This window comes from Chaetodon trifascialis, chromosome 11, assembly GCF_039877785.1.
Source record: "Chaetodon trifascialis isolate fChaTrf1 chromosome 11, fChaTrf1.hap1, whole genome shotgun sequence".
Lineage (NCBI taxonomy): Eukaryota > Metazoa > Chordata > Actinopteri > Chaetodontiformes > Chaetodontidae > Chaetodon > Chaetodon trifascialis.
The window spans coordinates 18,437,483-18,456,763 of record NC_092066.1 but is presented as its reverse complement, the minus strand read 5'-3'; the positions used below and the strand labels follow the sequence as shown (position 1 = coordinate 18,456,763).

The 19,281-nt window shown below is 42.8% G+C and overlaps 1 protein-coding gene across 1 annotated transcript; it reads left to right on the top strand.

Moving 5' to 3' along the window:
* The first annotated feature begins 4,270 nt into the window (after positions 1-4,270).
* Positions 4,271-19,250, top strand: LOC139339242 (KN motif and ankyrin repeat domain-containing protein 4-like). The gene is made up of 10 exons (XM_070974773.1): positions 4,271-4,491; positions 9,676-9,755; positions 9,850-11,370; positions 12,702-12,777; positions 13,792-14,103; positions 14,282-14,366; positions 14,964-15,183; positions 15,273-15,415; positions 16,086-16,286; positions 17,570-19,250. Exons 2-10 carry the CDS (start codon positions 9,737-9,739, stop codon positions 17,660-17,662), a joined length of 2,670 nt encoding a protein of 889 aa, XP_070830874.1. The 5' UTR covers positions 4,271-4,491; positions 9,676-9,736; the 3' UTR covers positions 17,663-19,250.
* The last annotated feature ends 31 nt before the right edge of the window (positions 19,251-19,281 follow it).

The window sequence follows — 19,281 nt, the reverse complement described above, 5'->3', positions numbered from 1 at the left end:
TCTTCAGTTCATTTATGTAGCCTAAGGTATTGTAATGTAATGTAATGTAATATAAACTGTGAATAGTTTTTAAATGTGATTTCGCTAATTTAACTTCTGTCTATTTTTGTTGCTGCTGTAACATATGAATTTACCCCTGTAGACCAATAAAGTTTCATCTTCTTTTATGCTTTCCAGGGTCTCTTTAGAACAGAGAGTTGTAATATGATTTTATCTATGGCGTACATATTATATTTTCAAATGGATTATACAGAAAATACGTGTTTCCCACTGGGATATTTTGTCCTAAATCTTGATATATTGGTCTTGCGCGCATATGTTTGTGTATGGTGATCTGCAGGAGCTCCAGTGAATCTTCAAAGTTATCTTCATCTACCTCAGGGGCAAAGCGAATGCCCCTGAGGTGTTGTTTTCTGCCAGCAGTCATCAGATTGCACAATGCTTCCTGCCTGCACGGATCCAGCAGGAGGGTGCTGAAGCAAGTCTTCTGCAACATGTATTCAAACTGATCTCTGCTTTGAATATGGAAACATTTCTCTTTCCAGTTTTCCTCTTCCTCCATCCTGATAATGTCATGACAGTGATAGTTTGAACAGATGATGGTGCTTTTTTCTCTCTATGTCTGTAGACTTCGGGCTAAACATGTCTTAGTTCATTGAAATTTTCTTCTGCAGGTTTTTCTCACCCTGAATAGACGAATGCAGCAGCCATGTGAGCAGGTTTAGCTGTAACAGTAACTGTTATTGATTTATCTGTCTTTCTCTGCTGTTTTTCTCTTGGCTGCTGCTAAAAAAATAGATAACAGCTCAAATAATTTCATAATACTATTTATCTACTATACACACAGACTGTTCACGTGTTTATTCAAACTGCCAAAGCCAAATTGATTTTTGTGCAGTTGGTATGTCTGTGGTTAAACCAGTCCATTTACTGTAGCCGTTCTCTCTCTGCTGTAGAAGCTGGTAGGATTTCTCAACAACAGCGTTCAGCATTTTCTTGGCTTTTTGTTCATGAACTGGGATAAACTGTTCAAAATTTGATTCCAAAAGGAGATCTACCACATGCTATGTTTGACCATGTAGGTCAATATTAAATAGGTACCAAGGTACGGCTGGGACATATACTGTAATTATGATACATCAAGTTTTTAAGATTCACTTTCCTCATAACACGTAGCATCACCTTCCTGAGTTAGATTTAGGTTTTCTGTCATGAAAAAGTAAATATATTAGTTTAGGATTTTTGAAAAATGATAGCAATTTGTCGACAAATAAACCTTGACTTTTAAAACTCATGTGGACACTGACTTGACTGACAGATATGACTGAGAAAATGAGCTACTTTCCCACAAATTTCTGCTGCGATTGAAAAACTCAGGCATTCTTTAAGACACCCTGCATAGCCTCAGCCTTAATGTAAACAGTAACACTGACTGACCTGTGGCCCACAAGTCACATCTATAGGTTCAAATGAATTCCACCTGATTTATGAATCTTTCATGTCAAATAACTCAAGCTGTCTCGGGTCTGTGGCCTTCTGGTCAAAAGGACGGTTCTCATTCATAGGTCATTGTTACATGACTACTTACACTGTTTCAGTTGGCCAATGCAGCTACAGCACAACCTGCAACTCCCCTGACCACAAGCCACAGTTACATAACAGACATCAAATGGGGTAAGTAGTCCGTAGTGACAGACCTTTAGGTCGACTGAACTACTATCTGTTTTGTGTCATTTTAGTTTGTCCTTTACATGTGCAGCTCCTCAAAAACAAATCCTTCGACATAACACTTCAGTGAGCGCCTGGCAACCTCCAAAAACATCACATGATTTTTGCTAAAAAGAGGACCTGCCTCATGGCGGTGTTTAATGTACCTCCGGCTATACTTTCCACCAGGAGGCAGCTTCCACAAGTAATAACAATCAAATGGGTGGAAAATGAATACCCTGCAGCCGACAAGCATCATGCCTTATGCATTTCACTCTGTGAGCCAAAATCTCTGCCTGTATAAGTTAATAATTAACAGCTCGTATTTCAACTAATATTTTAAGTACATTACAAAATAAATTTATACCCCACATTTCTCCTCAAATGTGATGCAACTCTAAATCTTTCTCAGAAAGTGCCTTTGAGAACGTTCTTGCCTTATGGCCAAGTTTTCCTGCAGTATGTGGTCAGTCCGTCAGCAGTCATTTGGTCCAATAAAGGCTGTTTTTTCTCTCTCTCTCCCTCAAGTCAAACCACAATCCCACTCGGAGTCGGTTGTCTGCTTCGGTAATGGAAAAGGAGTATTTCTTGCTAATTCTTGCTAATTCCTTTTCCATCCATGCTGGGGCACAAGGCGGTGGTTGCAGTTCTTTGTGAGGCTCTCCCTCTTCATCATGTCACACACGTCATTAACATTGCCCAGTTTATTTTGGTTTCAAGTTCAGCTCAAGTTGGATGCTACCAGATGAAGTCTGTGATAAACAGTTTTGACTGTAAGGCACATACTGTGGGATATACATGATGGGAAAAACACTTCTCTTGGCCTGAGGAGGCAAACTGAGCCAGTTACACCCCAACACAAACATGGATACGACGAAAAGAGATGGATAGAGAAACAGAGCTGTACTGTAAGCAGAAGATATAAAATAGGCAAAATGAGAAGGAGAGAGATCATTCGAGAGTGTGTCACCTTCTGCCCCCCTGTCCCCCTCTTCAGCCACATTCCCACTTGCTTAAAACCATTATTTGCCACTGCTGGCCTGTCCACCAGATGCCCTCAGACTTTTTCACTTCATCATTCTCCTGCTCACCTATTCTCACTTCCCTCATCAGTCACTCACTACATTTACCAGCCCAGATTGTTGTCATGCTGTCACAGATGGGAGGGCAGGCAGCCGGGAAAGGACCCAAATGCAGACAAAACAGGCAGACTGGTGCAGTTCAATGATTTATTGTACAGGAATGAGCTTACAGGCAGGTGTTGGTAAGCAGGCACTTACAGGTACTGCTTGACAAGCTGTCAAGCAGGCAGATTCAGGTCCAGGTAAAGGAGCAGAGTCAGGTTCCAGTTGATTGAAAATCAAAGTACAAGGCACATGGCAACTAGGATGAACTAATAAAGGAACAAATGGTCTGGGCTGGTCTGTGCAGTGAGTGACTGATGAGGCGAGTGAGCAGCTGAATGAGGAGGTCTGGTGCAGAATATCATGCATGATATCACGCTGAAAATATCAATGCTAACATGCTGAAGATAAGCAGATGTAATGTTTACCATCGTAGTTTGGCATGTTAGCATTCTAACATTCGCTAATTAGCATGAAACGCGAAATACAGCTGAGGCTGTTGTGGGAGTGCCATGTGTTTCAGGTATTTGGTAATAAACCAAGGCATTGGGCATATTAGAGGTCCAGTGTGTAGGATTTTGGCGGCAGCTAGCAGTGCGGTTGCAGATTTGCAGATTATAAACTGAATGCTCCTCACCTCACCCTTACCTTACCAAGCGTGTAGCGGCCGCAAAAATAATCAAACACATGCAAGGTGCTCTGTAGAGCCAGTGTTTGGCTAGTCTGTCCTAGGCTCCTGTAGAAACATTTTGGACTCTGTGGAAGATGACCACCTCCCTCTGTGGACATATAGTTGTTGGGACTGGTGGCCCTGGAGGAAATGTCAGGCGATGACTAAAGTCAGTAAGGTTCATCATCTGAGAACCATGAATGTCTGTATGAAATCTCACAGCAATCCATATGGTGGTGTTTCAGTCTGGACAAAAGCGGTGGACATACCAACAGTTCAACAGACATAGCAAGGCTAAAAAAGCAATTTCCACCTCTTCAGAAAGAGGATCCATGAAGAATGAGAGGTATGCATTGACAGATTTAACCCCATGGATTGCACCAAGCCCCTCTGCTCTCCCCCGTGTTTACTTGACTATAGAGGATAGAGACCACATAACCCTGGGTAGGGTTACACATTCTGACAGAGGGGGGTCTATGAGGAGCTGCCTGGTCACTGATGTTATCTGAGAGGATTATGGATGGTACACAGTAAAGTGACTCTGGCACTTTCTCTTACTTCATACCAGATGCTCAATATTTTGACATGTTGTCACCAGGGTCCCAGAGGAGCTGCTATCTTTCCCATCTGGCTACACCTCTGAGCCCCTATTGGCTGCTCTTTGAAGGAGTGGGTGTGGCTGTGTATGTCTAGCCTCTCACTTGTCAGTCTCGTTGGGCAGGAGGTACAGTAGGAAGGCATCCTCACAAGCCCCTCCCTGCTCTCTTTTACACACGGGCAGACCCAGCTTCTGTTATGGCAGGGGCTACACATTGGCATTTACCAAACAGCCGCGGCATGCCACTCTCCCTGACAGCACCTCCCCGCCTTCTCTGGAGACAGACAGGCAGGCTGAACTGAGCTGAGAGCAGACTGTGGTGGACTGTCTGACAAACACGCCCTCACATCAGCAAGACAAAGTGGAAGAAACTGCTGAACACATGTCACAAGGTAAGCTCTGCTTTAATATTCATCACGTATCTCTAAGCCGGTGAAGGACTGTTGGATTGGATACTTAATCAAAGCTGAGATGCTGAATGCTGACCTTGAAAGTCTTCGATCCGGGACTGGCTGATCTAAATTCAGGGTCAGAAAAGCTTTTGACTCTAAAGTGATTTAACAAATTGTGTGGAGTGGACCTCTGGGCCTGTGCTGAATACTAATTGCACTTTCAGGAAAATAAGTTTTCCTTTTTAAAGGTTAATTGTTGAATTACATTTACATATTATTATTATTACATGTATATTTACACATACTGCACAGAAAACACTTGAAGCAACACAAACACACATGTCCATGTGAACACACACAGGGCAGCACACTTTCTATTTTAACCTTGCCATGTTAACATACCACAGCTTTCTTCCTTGCGTGAAGCCCCTGGCAGCTGTTTCATCCTAGGAGCTTTGGCTCCACATACCACACAATGAGGACTGGATGCCACAATGAAAATCCGACCCTGTTGCTGTTGGACTGTGACCAGGACAACTTCAGTGGTCCAAAGTCTCAAGACAAAAACATACAAACTGAAAAAAAGATCACAGGGCTTGAGGGATTTCTAGGAAGTCTTTATGGAGACAGTGAGTAAAAAATGTGAGTTTGACAGAAAAAAATAAGAGAGAGCAGGAGGGAAAGGGGAGCTCAAGTCCAAACAGTTGGCTTTGCTTTCTAAATCAACTCTGAACAGAAGACAAGGTTGAGAGTTATGCACTGGAAAAATCATGGTCTGGACAGCCAAAAAGCGGATGGGAGGAATGATTTTTTTCTTTTTTCCTGGGAACAGAACATAGACCAGGAAACATGTAGATACACACACTGAACAGAAAGTAAGAGACAGACAGACAAAAGAGAGTGTATGGGGAGAAAATGGGAAAATTTAGAAGCCAGGGATCCACACATAGTGGTGTCAAAATGTGGTTCTGCCCAAACACAGAGTACAAGTTGATGTGTGGCTGGAACAATGGGATAGAGTATTTAAAGTGACAGCTCTGAGAGTTCACCCCACGTGAATTCATGAAAACAAGAATACAAAAGCCTGTTTATCACTGCAGGACTCGTAAAAAGACTGTGGCAGCTCCACAAGGCTGCACTGAGGCACAGCACTTATTTGAGCTTAATGCTAACATCATGATGCTAACAGACATACAATGGCACTGCCAACATGCTGATGTTTAGAAGATAAAATATTTAATATGTTCACCATGTTATGTTAGTGTGTTAGCATGCTGATGTTTGCTATTCAGCACAAAACACAAAGTACAGCTGAGGCTGATGGGAATGTCAGTCAGTCTTACAGGTATTTGGTCATAAGTGTTGGACATATTAATACATACATACATGCATATTTTTGACTTGATGGTGGTGCTAGATGAAATAATTATTGAATGAATGAATAGTTATTAGGTTATCAAGTTATTAGGATTCATCTTGAGGAGGACATCAATATCTGTACCAAATTTCATGGCAATCCATCCTACATTTTTCAAGATATTTCACTCAAAACAATAAATGTCCACCTCAAGGTGGTGTTAGGTGAAAAGTCAGGGAATTGTGAAAGTCAGCAAGATTCATCCTCTGTGGATCAGAAATGTCTGGACAAAATTTCATGGCCACCCATTAAATAGATGTCAAGATATTTCCGTCTGGACCAAAGTGTTGGACCGACAAACCAACTTTGCCATCCCTTGAACAATGGTGCTAATGTGGCTAAAAATGAGCTCTGCATCATCTCTTTTGCTGAATTCAATTTGAAATCTAAAATAATCCATTCATCCTAATCTGAGGTTCAAGCATTTATCATCGCTTCATTGGGAAGTCGCCCGTCTTGCTGTGTCATGAGTTCATATTTAATTTGTGGCTTTGGTAAAGAATGCTGTGGAGAGCGATGTTGTGATTATGAGGTTTGTGCTGATGCAGGAAGTCTAAAAGGTCTGTGTGAGAAGGGACACATTAACCCAGAGGAAGAGAGCAGCTGCTGTGGGAACAGAAAGATGAAAAGAACTAAAGGACACATAAAAAGATGTGACTTTTCTTAAACAAGAGCTTTTGGTGGATACAAAGCAAATCTTGATTTTGAAAAGTCAAAGAAAAAAATTAAAACTCACTCTAATGCTTGATTTGGATTGAGTTCAATGTGTGCAGAGGCAGCAGTACTGTAGTGCTGTGCAGGACTGTTTGGCTGGGGCCTGTTTGGGGTAAGGCAAATATTTTACGTTTCATTTCTTGGGTTTCCTGTGAGGTGGGCCGACTGCTCAGAGCATACACAATTAAAACCTGTGCCACAGAAATGCGGAGAGAGTTAGGCAATTACTCTTGGGAATTGCCCTAAACCTTACTCTGCTATATTGTTTCCTTTGTGGTTACCTGGTTGGAAAGAAATTTACAAGTACGTCTATATTTGTGTGTGTGAGAAGCCTGCTGGCTACAGCAATGTGGATTTCACTTTGTTTGTTTGAAAGCAGACAAGAAGTGGTCTAAAAATGCAGATTGTCTCTGAATGTTATATAAAGGAGCGTATTAATGTGGTAAAATTTTTCTTAATATTTTTCAAGGACACGTTAAAGGGATGGTTTTGCATTTCGGGAAATACACTGACTCGCTTTTCTTGCCAAGAGTTACAGAAGATGAGGAGATTAACACCACTCTCATATGTGCACGGTAAATGTGAAGCTACGACCAGGAGAATCTTAGCTTGGAAGCAGCAGGAAAGAGCCTGACTGTCCAAAGGTAATCACAAATCAGCCCACCAGCACCTCAAAAAGTCCCTAATTAGCATGTTGTTTGTAATTAGTTTAATCTGTGGAAAGAACACAGTTTAGTTTTTAAGGGAGGTTGTGTCCCGGAGCCAGAAGCAGGCTAGCTGTTTCCCCCTGCAACCAGTCTTTGTGCTAAGCTAAGCTAACAGTCTCCCAGTTGTAGATTCATCATTAGAGTGCACATATGTGAGTGGTGTGTCAATTCCCCTAACTCAGCGTTTTGTTTGTGTGCAATCACTCCTTCAGTAGCAGTACTTTTTACACGGCAGACATGCAATCTTGAGATGAAACTCTTCTTTTTTCTGCAAAGCACAGAAGTAAAATAATGTCCTGAACGTGTTTCCATTCTGTTGAAGTGTAGCCAGCAGTGAGAGTGACTGAGCTGTCTGCAGTAACAGGTGCTCTGCCGTGCCGTGCTGATTCACAGTCTCTGCAGTCAATACTCGGTTCTTTTGTTAATCTTAATGCCTCGCTAGCTCTAGACATTTCATCACAACAAAATGATTTACCTTGTTTTCCTCCCAGTTTCTCCGCCTATCTGGAGGACATTAAATTGAATGATCTTCATTTAGACTGTAAAATGAAAACACTTTCCTCTCTTGACATATACTTTAGCTTTACACCCACATGTATAGGCTAAATATAGACTTGTCATGTCCAGTGCTGAAAGATTCCTCTCAACATTGTGGTATAACAACATACATACTGTATCAGTTTCAATGTATCGCACGTATTTGGTTTCTGTAGGGGAAACAGAACAGAATATACAGAGAGAAGGAATTCTGCTACGATAAATCCTGTTATCAGGTTTTATTTTCTTTCACCAGACAAATACAGACTCAATACTTCTTTGGTATCAACAGAAAATGTGTCTCAAGCATCGAGTTTTGAGTAGCGAAACCTGGCCTCAAATGTTACTCATATTTGTACTTATACTTTGATCAGATACTCAAAGTTCTTGGTCTTGTGTTAAGACAACACTTGAGAACTGTGATATCTTTCACTGATAGAAAAAGTAGTTTTGTGAATGAACATACTTTCATTTCTAAATGAAAAAAAAAAAAAAATCTATATAGAAAAAAAATCTTAGTTGAATCAGAAAATGTCTGATTCAACTCCACTCCATCTGGAAACGAGAGGCCAACATACTGTACAGACATTGTGCTGTATACATAGTGTGCTCATGCAGGACCTGCACATATGCATGCACATTTGAAAGCATGTGTCTTTGACTTCGAGTGTACATGCACCCACTGTATCTCAGAGTTAAGTCTTAGCATGTGACAGTGTGCACATCCATATAGGTAATTTGCAGATTTGTTACTGGTTACTGCCAGCCATCAGAGTGTGTGAATGATGGAGGTCAAAATTCCCAGCAGGGCCATTTGGTGGTGTTTGTCTGTTTACTGCATAGCTGACATTGTTTGGGGCTGCGGCTCGGTGGCTGCGGTGCCTCAAGAGGACAGCAGGCTGCCACAGAGCCTGGTGGTCAGGAGAGGGGAACATGGGCGGGAGGGTGGAGGAAAAGCCAGGGAGAGGAGGTGGTGAGGGAGGCAATGACTAGATTATTCTCTCATGTAGATGAGAAGAAGGGAGAGTCACCAGAATCAGAGGGCAGTGGAGTCGTGTCGTGTAAAAATTATGCAGTGTGCAAATACTTTCAGTGAAACACAAGAGGAAAAGGAAGTTAGAGTTGGAGACAATTCAGTAAAAGAAAACCAAGGATCTGAAAGAAGGCTGTAGACCTCGTAGGAGGCGCAGAGAGCAGGAGGAAGGGAGGAAAGTAGTGAGTTACAACAATGGCTGCCTGTATTTGTGTCTGTAGGAGTATGTTTTGCTCTGCTGGCCATAGCTGCTGGACTAAACAGTCTCAAGCTATTTTCAGCTCTCGTGCTGGATGGCAGGGCTGTAATCAAGTGAACATCAAGCCTGCCACCATTGAATAATAGCAGCCTGATGCATGGAAGAAATGAAGCAGTGAGAGTGTGAGAAAAACAGAAGTCTTTGGGAAAAGAAGAGAATGACACGGAAGAATATATAGAGAGAGAAACACTTGGAAGTCAGTGAAGGTTTGTGTTTTGCGCTTTGTGCTGCACGTGGGAGTAGAAAAAAAGGACTATTGCTGTTCAGAGTGATCTTCCATCTGGTCATTAAATTAAGATTTCGTCTCCCACCAAAAATACCACAGCTAAACCTCAAGTGAATGGCAGTGCTAAAATTCATCTGTTTTCCCCGTCAGAAATCATGACTGTGTTCATTATTTTATTAGATAACCTCACAATAACCACTTCTGCCACTTGTAAAAATGCACAAATGTGTTTTCCATGTGTTACTCCTTCAATTTTGTCTTCTATTTGAGTTTGTTTGTGTTTTTCGTTAGATACCAAAGGTCCAACCAGATAATGTGACAACAAATCGTTTGGACAACAGAAGACAGGAATATGATGGAGAGACAAAACGGTAAAAAAGGTTTCTGACTTCAGAGAATTTTACTGAATGAAGATGAAGATATGTATTTGTGATGGATATTAAATAACTTTTTTAATGTATACAGGAAATATCTTGCCTCATAAAACAACAGAGAATGGAGTTAAAGGGAAGCCCTCATACTCAGTGGAAACCCCTTACGGCTTTCGTCTTGACCTGGACTTCTTAAAATATGTAGATGACATTGAGAAAGGCAACACAATCAAAAGAGTCCCCATCCAGCGTCGAAGCAAGGGCCCCCGGGCCAGCACTCTTCCCCGGCACCTCAACCCATCTGGTAGTGGCTACCGCCCGAGCCCCTGGGGATCTACTGGAGCTCTTGGCCCCAGGTCCCGACTGTCAGACATCCATCATCATGGCTACACCTCCTGGGCAAATGATCACAGGTCGCCATTTTCTCCCACAGGGCTCAAATCCCTGACAGAGATGGAGGCCAGAATCAAGGAGTTTGATGAGCAGCCTCTAGGCGAGCACATCAGACCTCATCTCCTCCGTGCTTCCAGTCTGCCACTCACAGTACTGCTGAGGCAGGGATCAGAATCCACTGACGACCCCGGCAGCCTCCAGAGTTCAAGGGATCACCTGGGAGAAAGAAACATCTCCTGTGAAGACATCTTCTACTCCCCAGACAGCCCAAGACACCAGGACTGCTCAGGGCTTTTAAGGCGTCTGACAGAGGCCCTGGAACGTGTGGGGGAGCTGGAGATGGAGATGAGGGTGATTCCAGAGCTAAAGGCGCAGATTTGCATCCTTCAGGAGGAAAGAGAAAGGCTCCGCCTGGGCCTGAATCCACATATCCCACCCCCCTCAATGAATGGAACCGCAGACTCTTACACCTCATCCCACTACAGCACAGTGGACAGCAAAAGGCCTCGGCATGAAAGTCACACCGTGTTTCCTAGAAATCACAGTGTCAGTCAAGACGACTCTAATCCAACACATGAGTGGAGGACGAGTACGGACCTGGATGAGCTGCTGACAGTGACGTCCCTGCAGGCTAAGGTAGCTGTGCTGGAGCAGAAGCTCCATGAGACTGGCCTGGAGCTCCAGAGGGCCTTAGGGCTGCTGAAGGAGCAGCAAGAGGAGAGCCAAAAGAAAGATGGCAAGATCGAGCACCTTATCAAGAATCCTGGTGTGTGGGTTCGTGCAGAGAGAGTGGTGGTAGAACAGGATGGAGATGAGGCCGTGGTGAGATCAATTGAACCATATAATAAAGTGTCAAGGAGTCCAGATGCATTCACCATGACCAGGACTGTTACCACAAATGGACAAAGAAGTCGAAAACAAGACTCTGTTGTTGATTCTAGTGAAAGGATCCCTCTGGTGTCTGTAGGAGCTGGAGAAGCTTCAGATGATGAAAGAGATACAACAGTGGTTGTCCACCACATCAAGAAGATCAAGAGGCTCCTGGACCAGCAGTGGGAGTGTTTGTGTGCAGATAGTCAGCAAGGAGAGGAGGGTAGACCTCTAAAGCACCCAGACCCCAAGGTCAACTTTCTGCAGCAGGAGATGATGGGACTTGTTGAAGTCCTCGCCTCCTACTACACCCACCATGGACACAGTGATAGAGAGAGGATTCAACATGGAGGTATTGTACATCATATCAATGTAATGATTAAACCGCATCTATTTTGCAGGACTGTAATGAATGCACACAGTGGAAAAAACATGATTATGATTATGAGTATATGATCAGTGGTTGTCCTCTATCTGCACCTACTCCACAAGAGTCAACTAATAGCAAATTATGTTACTGAAAATTGCTGACTACTACAAATATCTACTGCAGACTAAATTTGGACTTCATGTTCTCGGCTTCATGTTGAGAAGAGGTGCTCTCACATTACACATGAGGGGAGATTGAATCCTTCTGTTTTGGTTTGGACTTGCTCTAGGAAAGAAAAAGTCAATCTGTTTGCTACAAGGCCTTGAAGGTGAACTTTTGTATTGATTTACTGTACATGACATCTGACTCGAAGAGCATTCACCTTTTATAAGTGTCAGAAATCGCGGCATGATGTGAATCTCAGAGAGGAGTGAGTTTTCAAATCTTTTTAAATTACTTTTTCTGGCTTTCCTTTTTCTTTCTTTCTTTTTTTTTTTTTTTTGCCTTGCCTTACCGAAGGTGTGGCAAAGGTTGGAGTCACGTCTGCCACTCAGCTTTGGTACTGTACATGGTGCACATGCTGTACCAGGTAATCTACCAGGCAGCTTTGTTTTAAAGGCATCGACCTTTTACTGTGAATAAATAGGAACGTCATTTTACTTTCTTCAGACGTCAGTGAAGACAAACTTGATGAGTAGCAGTTTTGCTTTTGCTGTTGAGGCCAATAGGGTTGAATAAGGTTATCCGGTGTTGTGAGGTGATCCGGTGAAGTTCTGGTGCAAAGCCTGTGCAAAACAGAGCTGAAATTGTTGTCGGTGCTAACAGCTGTATCAACACAGGAATAAGAGCAATTTTATGTGTGGACTTTGGCTGGTGTTGGAAAACCACAAGGTCATTTCTATTTCAATACAGAAACACCATATGTCTTCAAAGTGCTGCTAATTGCGTTTAAAGTCGTATCGGTGTAGTTCTCTCAGCACAGAAGTCTTGTCAAAACACTTTCTAAAAAGTTTTTTCTTCTGCCAATTTGAAAGTCGATACTGAAAATCTAATTCTGTTACCGTTCACTGTAGAAGAGGCAACATCATGATGTTCCACTGTCAGATTCAGACCCTCAGTTTACTGATTAGATGTAACCTGATGGCTGTTGGCTGGAATATTTGTTCTTTTCCTTTTAGCTTTTGTGAAGAAGAAGTTGTGTCCTGAAGGAAAAGCCATGCGATGTGATAAATATATATTTCACGAGAAGAGTTCAATGTTGTTGTTGAGCTGTTTTGATTTCATCATATCCTCTGTGTTTGTCTTCCATGTAGCCTCTAAATCCATCATGAGGACAGATGGATGTGCCTGGACGTCAAAAAGCCTACATTCTGGGGGTGATAATGAAGGGTTAGTAAATAACTCTCTCTGACTTAAACGACCTTCAGAGTTATGATTATTGCTTCAACCATAGTTTTGGTTGACAGGCACACTAACTTGAGGTTATTTAAGCTACTGTTGTATGATTCTGACTGAGAAAAACATCATAATTTAAGACTGAGAAATGACTGCCACTCCCTCTTAAGTTGTCAGTTAGAGGAGGAAAGTGGTGACTCCCATGTTTCAGGATAATTGAGCTCCGGTCAACATTTGCCATTTACCAAGGCCTCCAATAGGAGTTTATTTATCATGTCTAAGTTGGATTAGTCAGACAAGCTGGAAATTGTGACAGTTTCCGGGATGGTTTTGTGGGTCTTAGGGGATTTTTTTTGGCTTTGTTATACTACAATATAGGACATCCGTGTGGTTGTAAGAGCGAGTCAACACAGTGAGACTTGTACCCTTTGAAAATGAAGCAACACAGCATCAAATTTAACTTTTGTCTTTGAATTCCAGTTATGATGCTTTTAAAAGAGTGGATCATAAACGTTCATTGAATTATCCGGGCCCAAATAAGAGAACCCTGATTCCAAGGACGTTGGGACTTTGTTAAGTGTATTTATTGACAGCAGTTTCATGAAGTGCTCCTGGGTCCTGTAGAAATATCCTTTATACTGTCATGTGTTGTATAAAGTGGTGAACCTCACCCCATCCACAAGCAACACAGTTTAAAAGGATTGCATTCTCAATGTTGCCTGAAATATCCTGGACCATCTAATATGAATAATGCATTAGAAATCCCTTCCAAAAATCTCTTGTTCCAAACTGAGCCAACTCAGGCATCGCAGGGGAAAATTTTAAAGTTGATTCTTGAGGCGGTAAATGCTGACAACACATTACAAGTGTAATTTTTGAGGCATTAGAACAACATGTGAACTTGTAGCCCACAGAATGGAGTTGTAGTTTCAGTTGCCAGCATTGACCAGCATTTGGGGAACGGATAGTTGTAATTTTCTGCTCTGTTCACCTTTATCTTTTTTTAAGATGCCAAAAAAGTGGAAATGTGTTTGGGCAGTCCTGTGTAAACCAGAGTGAGCAGAAGGAGAGCAGCATCAGCCCTGGGGAGATGGCTGCTGCCCAGGTGGATGCAGACCCAGAGAAGAGACTGATAGAGGGAGGGAGGCAAACAAGCCCAGACAGACAGATGATATCAGGAGGAGCAGGATCAGGGCGGACAGATGGAGGCGTAGCTTCTGTGGAGGCTGAGGCTCCAGAGAAAACGGCCAAGACGAAACCACAGCCCCTGGGTGAACAGATGGAGGGCAGCTCTGGCTCAGAAACTACCATCGGGGGCAGGTGAGAGGACCGGAACAAATGCCTTATCAGTGTTTGTTTGGAAAAAGGAATCGTAATGTTTACTGCTCAGAGAATAGCTCCTTATTTTTACTTGATCTCATGGAAACATGTTCCTAATGCTACGAGGCTAAACTTCTTTCTATTCTCTATTTCCTTACGCACACATGCTTTCCTCTAGGGAGACTATGAGTGCAGATTTTATGGCTGCTTGTCAGTTCCTCAATGATCACATGGACAACATGGATAACCCCAATGATGACATGGTAAGCAGTCCTGATTCTTCCACAGAAACTTTCAATCAAACTAAAAGAAACTAATTTGTTTAATATTGAAGTTGCTTGCGATAATGGCATACCTATGAAGGTGAATGGGAAGAACTTCATTTGATTTTAAAGCTGCACTTCAATCAACAATGGATAAAATGTCTGCAGTTTCCCTCAGATCTACGGGCCAGCAACTGTTCTGGTTCACTCTCTGTCATTAACCTGTTTCCAGATGTTTTCAACGAAACAGCTCTGATAAACCGACCATGAGCAACCTGCCCAGCACCAAAGAGCAGACAGAGAGAGTCAGCAACTAGCTGATGAACACAGTGGAGCATTCAGTAGCTAGAGAGACAGATATTTGTTGGATATGAAAATAGATAATTTGTTTGCTAACATGTTCCACCATATCAACTATATATGGTGTCAACATGTCAATGTTGTGTTTACAGGTTGATCTGTTCCCAAGCAAATGAATTCTGCTTTAAAAGGTTTCTGCTAAATTAAAGATGATAATGTCATGATGAACATCTAGTATACAGTGTGAGCGCTGAATCTAAATTTAGTATCTCTTCTATGTTGCCCTCTCCTTTTCAGAGGAAGGCCCTGGTGGTGGTGTTTCAGCACTGGTTCAGTGTGGCAGCAGAGGAGGCTTCAGTGGCCAGCAGGTTAGCTGTGTGCCTGAGAGAAGTGAAGAAGGCCACGCCGTCACTGCTGGCCTTCATGGTCAACCTGGCTGACGACAACGGCAATACAGTGCTGCACTACAGCGTGTCCCACTGCAACTACAGCATCGTCAGCCTGCTACTGGACACAGGTAATGTGTCTTTCCAGAGCTCTAGTATGTAGAACTAGTTGGCTCGTAAATACTGAAAAAGTTGTGTTTTACTTTACTTTGCTTTACAGGTGTGAGTGATGTGAACCTTCAGAACAACGCCGGCTACACAGCAGTGATGCTGGCCTCGCTGACAGCCCCTGATGGCCCAGGTGGCATGGAGGTGGTCCGCAAGCTAATGGAGCTGGGCAACATTCACGTTCGCTCCAACCAGGTAACAAGAGCTCTGTGAACAAAGTTTGAATGTAACGGCACTGACTCCAGCACTCCCAAGGAGTAAAGGGAAGATTGCATCTAAACAGGCAATCACACACAATACTGAAGGGTCATTCTGCTGATTTGTATGCGGAAAATTGTGTTTACTTGTGATAAAGAGTATTATTCAGCCTGTGAAGACAGTTGTGTAAATTCTTATGTGACTCTGAAGGGAGCTTTTTAGTCTGAGAAAATAACCCCCTCAAGGTTATTTGAAATTGGTCTTTTGGAGCTCGAGGATGCAGTTTAAAAGATGTGGGCTTTTAGCAGGCAGGGAGGGTCTAATGAGAGACACAACTGAGTTGCATGCAAATGTAGGATGCAGTGTTTTTGAAGCTTGACCCACAGGATATCTCTGCCTCTGCTGCTTCAAATTTGACCATATCTTCTTTTAATTTATTTTTGTAGTCTCTTGTTCCTTCCCAAACTTGATGAGAGTGCAATACTAAATTGCTCGAGTGTCCTCCTGAAACATCCTTTAGCAAGTCACTGAACTGCAAAAGACAACGTGTTCAACTCCGATGAACAGCACAGAAATAAGGGCCAAAGCTGGACAGATAAATGTGCTTTTTTTAACAGATCTCTAAATGCTCATTTTTTGTTTCTGTCATACTATCTGTCCTCCCCAGACGGGCCAAACAGCTCTGCATTTGGCAGTGAGACACGGGCGAGTGGTGATGGTTCGCCTGCTGCTGAGCTGTGGAGCAGACGCTAACGTCCAGGACAGCCAGGGAACCACAGCCCTGATGTTTGCCTCTGAGAGGGGCCACACACACATCGCAAGGCTGCTGCTGGAGAGGAGCCAGTGTGACCTCACCCTGACTGACAAGGTGATCCTACAGAAAACCAAGTCCCATGGACAATTTACCTCCAATATTGTCCTCTAACCCTTTGACCAGAGAAACAATTACAAGTTTTGTCTTCATTTTAACTGACACTGCAGTGAGACACAGGGTACAAGTTGTCTTGTCCATGGTTTTACTTATTTGTGGTCATTACACCAAAAGAATCACAGTTAATGGGACACAAAAATCTACCACAAAAAGTAGCTGCATGCAGCAATCCCCCTCAATTACATTTCAGCACATAGTTCATATGATGACTCCAACTCCATTTCTGTTGTGAAATCCCGTTATATTTGTTAACGAAATGGCATATCTACTTTTCTATTCACATAACTGAACACAAAAAGGAGCTTAGACATATGAAAGCTGGAATGTTTTGACTGACACTGTGTGGATGTGGGTGGACTGACAGTCTGGATGCAGCTGAATAGAGCTCTCCCAGGATTAATCAAGGCTACAGTAAAATAAATCTCCCTGGGCTGAGATGAGCTAATCCGCTAACAGTACCTTATCTGCCAGTCTGGAGCGAGTGGAGGCAGGGAAGAGAGCAGAGCAGAGCAGAGCAGAGCAGAGCAGAGCAGAGCAGAGCAGGGGATGCAAATGCATCTACTACTTTTGACACAGTCTCCCTCTAAAGTAGAGATTAAAAGAAAGAAAAGACCATCAACCACATGCGTTCTATCTTGACTAAAACGTGCTTGACCTTGACACAAACTGAGATTCATTAGACTAATTAAGTTTGATGAGATTAAATCTTAACCCATTTACCTTCAGGACTGAAAATGCAACCTTGCACATACCGTAGTTTTGTTATTTAATCTGTCTTCTGGGAGCTTTAATTCTGCACCTTGAAACTATTGACATGAATACAAGACCAAGCCTACAGCTGCACTAGTGGCTTTGTGAAGTGCTAATGTGACAATGCCAACATGCTGATGTTCAGCAGGTATGTTTACCATGCTAACATTTGCAAATTAGCACGAAACACAAATTGCAGCTGAGGTTGAGGGGGATTTTGGAGGTATTTGGTCATAGAGAGCTTTGGATAAATTCCATTTTTTCCCTGATGATAGAGCTAGATCCTGTGAGGAACATGCCTCTGCACCAAATTTCATGCCAATCCATCCGATGGTTGTTGAGATATTTCAGCCTCTAAAGTGTGGACTGTGCAGCAAGGCTGTGTCTAATGTGTCTCTCTTAATATGAGTTCAGAATTTAAGATGTGTCTCGATCCTAATTTCCTGTTTTTCTGTCATGCTGTTCCTCAGCATGGTCGCACAGCGCTCTCCATCGCCATGCAGGGCTCCCACACGGATACAGCCGCCCTCCTGCAGGCCCATGCTAAAGCTCGAGCTGTGTAGGACTGGAAGACTGGAAAAGCACGTGCAGACATATGATCCTTCCACATGTGCTCTTTTCTGACTGAGGCAGTTAGAAACTAATATTGACACTTTGGATTGAGCGTTAGCGTCATGATACTGTACAGTTCCTGAATTCTGCACGAGTGTTAGCATGAGTTCTGGATGAGAAGACATCCAAGCTTTATATCATCAGTGAGTGACGTAAAGCTTATGTGTTCCATGATTGCTGATTCAGTATACCGTAAATGTTTTCTATTGTCTTATTGTCTTACTGTTGATGTTCAGAGCTACGTCTGACCTTTGCACATCCAAGTAGAAGCTTAGCTTTGCAAACTATGCAATGAAAAAAATATTTATTATGGTATGTTTTATTTTATTGAATATGTTGTTGATCATTATCAAAAAGTCTGCTCATGACACGTTCCACTATCCCAGGTGCTTATATGTGTTTAGAGGGAAATTACAGATCGCTATTTGCATTCTTGCAGCAGCAGAGAACTTTTGTGTAAAATATAAAAAAAAAGCCAAATACTTGTTTAATGCTGCCTGACGAACACATGACAGAAAGAAAAATTTGGGGGGGCAATAAACCAACTTGTTGATTCCACGAGAATCACTGTGCTGATGTATCAGCTGTCTGTTGGCATTTCAAAGAAGCAAACATGCTCTTAAATCCAGCGGTTGAGCTGTCCCACTACATTGAAAACGCGTGTATGGGCTGTGTTGCTGTAGTGAGAAACCTGACCACCAGGAGGCAGAGCACCTCCATTTCATTACCACTCCTGCCAGCCAAATCAAACACAGTCACACACAAGCAGAAAGCAACAATACACATAAATCTGGAACTGTAAAATGAGCATATCCAGAGGATTAGATCTAGTCCTTTTTCAAGTGTGGCAGATAATTATAAACATGACACCCACCGAACTTAAATGATTCCACACCGACAGAGGACACAATGAGATTCACCTGCAACCCAGCTGTATGGCAGCTGGAATGGCCCAGTCAGGTGTGGAGGCAGATGTGTTGGAGTGGCCTTTGTTCTTCTAACCCCCTGGGAAACAGAAAGGGGCAGAGCTTTAGTCTTTCTGCAAGGAGGACTTGAGATTATGTTTGTGAGATAAGACAAAAAGGATTGCGTGTGGGAGACAGAGAGGAGGCTGGATTTCTCTCTGTCAGAGCAAAGCCACCTCATTTCCCCTGAGGATTTTTTCCAGCCTGGCTGACTGACTGTCCTGCTGCTGTAATGACCCTGAGCAAATGCATATCCTCAGAAAAAGAGAGAGAGATGGATAGTTGGAGATTGAATCAACGGCTTTTCTATCAACCGCGTCACATAAAGTACACAGTATAAGCACGCAAACACTATAATAAAGTGACAGAGCATGGAAATCAGTCCTGCTCCATCAAACTGTACATTATGTGCTTTGAAGGGATGACCCATGTTTGTACATGAACAACAGAATCAAACCATTTTGACAATATGCATTCATGTGTGGGCGTAGACCACAGATGTATAGGCAAAAACATACCATCCCCCCCTCCCAAACAGGCTTTCACGCCACTGTGAATAAAGGTGTTCATCTTGTCCTTTGTGCAACAGTGAACATGCATCACAC

What these genes read in the sequence shown, in the direction of transcription:
- LOC139339242 (XM_070974773.1), top strand. An exon ending in CAGCCTGCTACTGGACACAG is followed by an intron (nt 15,184 to 15,272) that starts GTAATGTGTCTT and finishes TTTGCTTTACAG; the next exon opens with GTGTGAGTGATGTGAACCTT. An exon ending in ACCTCACCCTGACTGACAAG is followed by an intron (nt 16,287 to 17,569) that starts GTGATCCTACAG and finishes GCTGTTCCTCAG; the next exon opens with CATGGTCGCACAGCGCTCTC.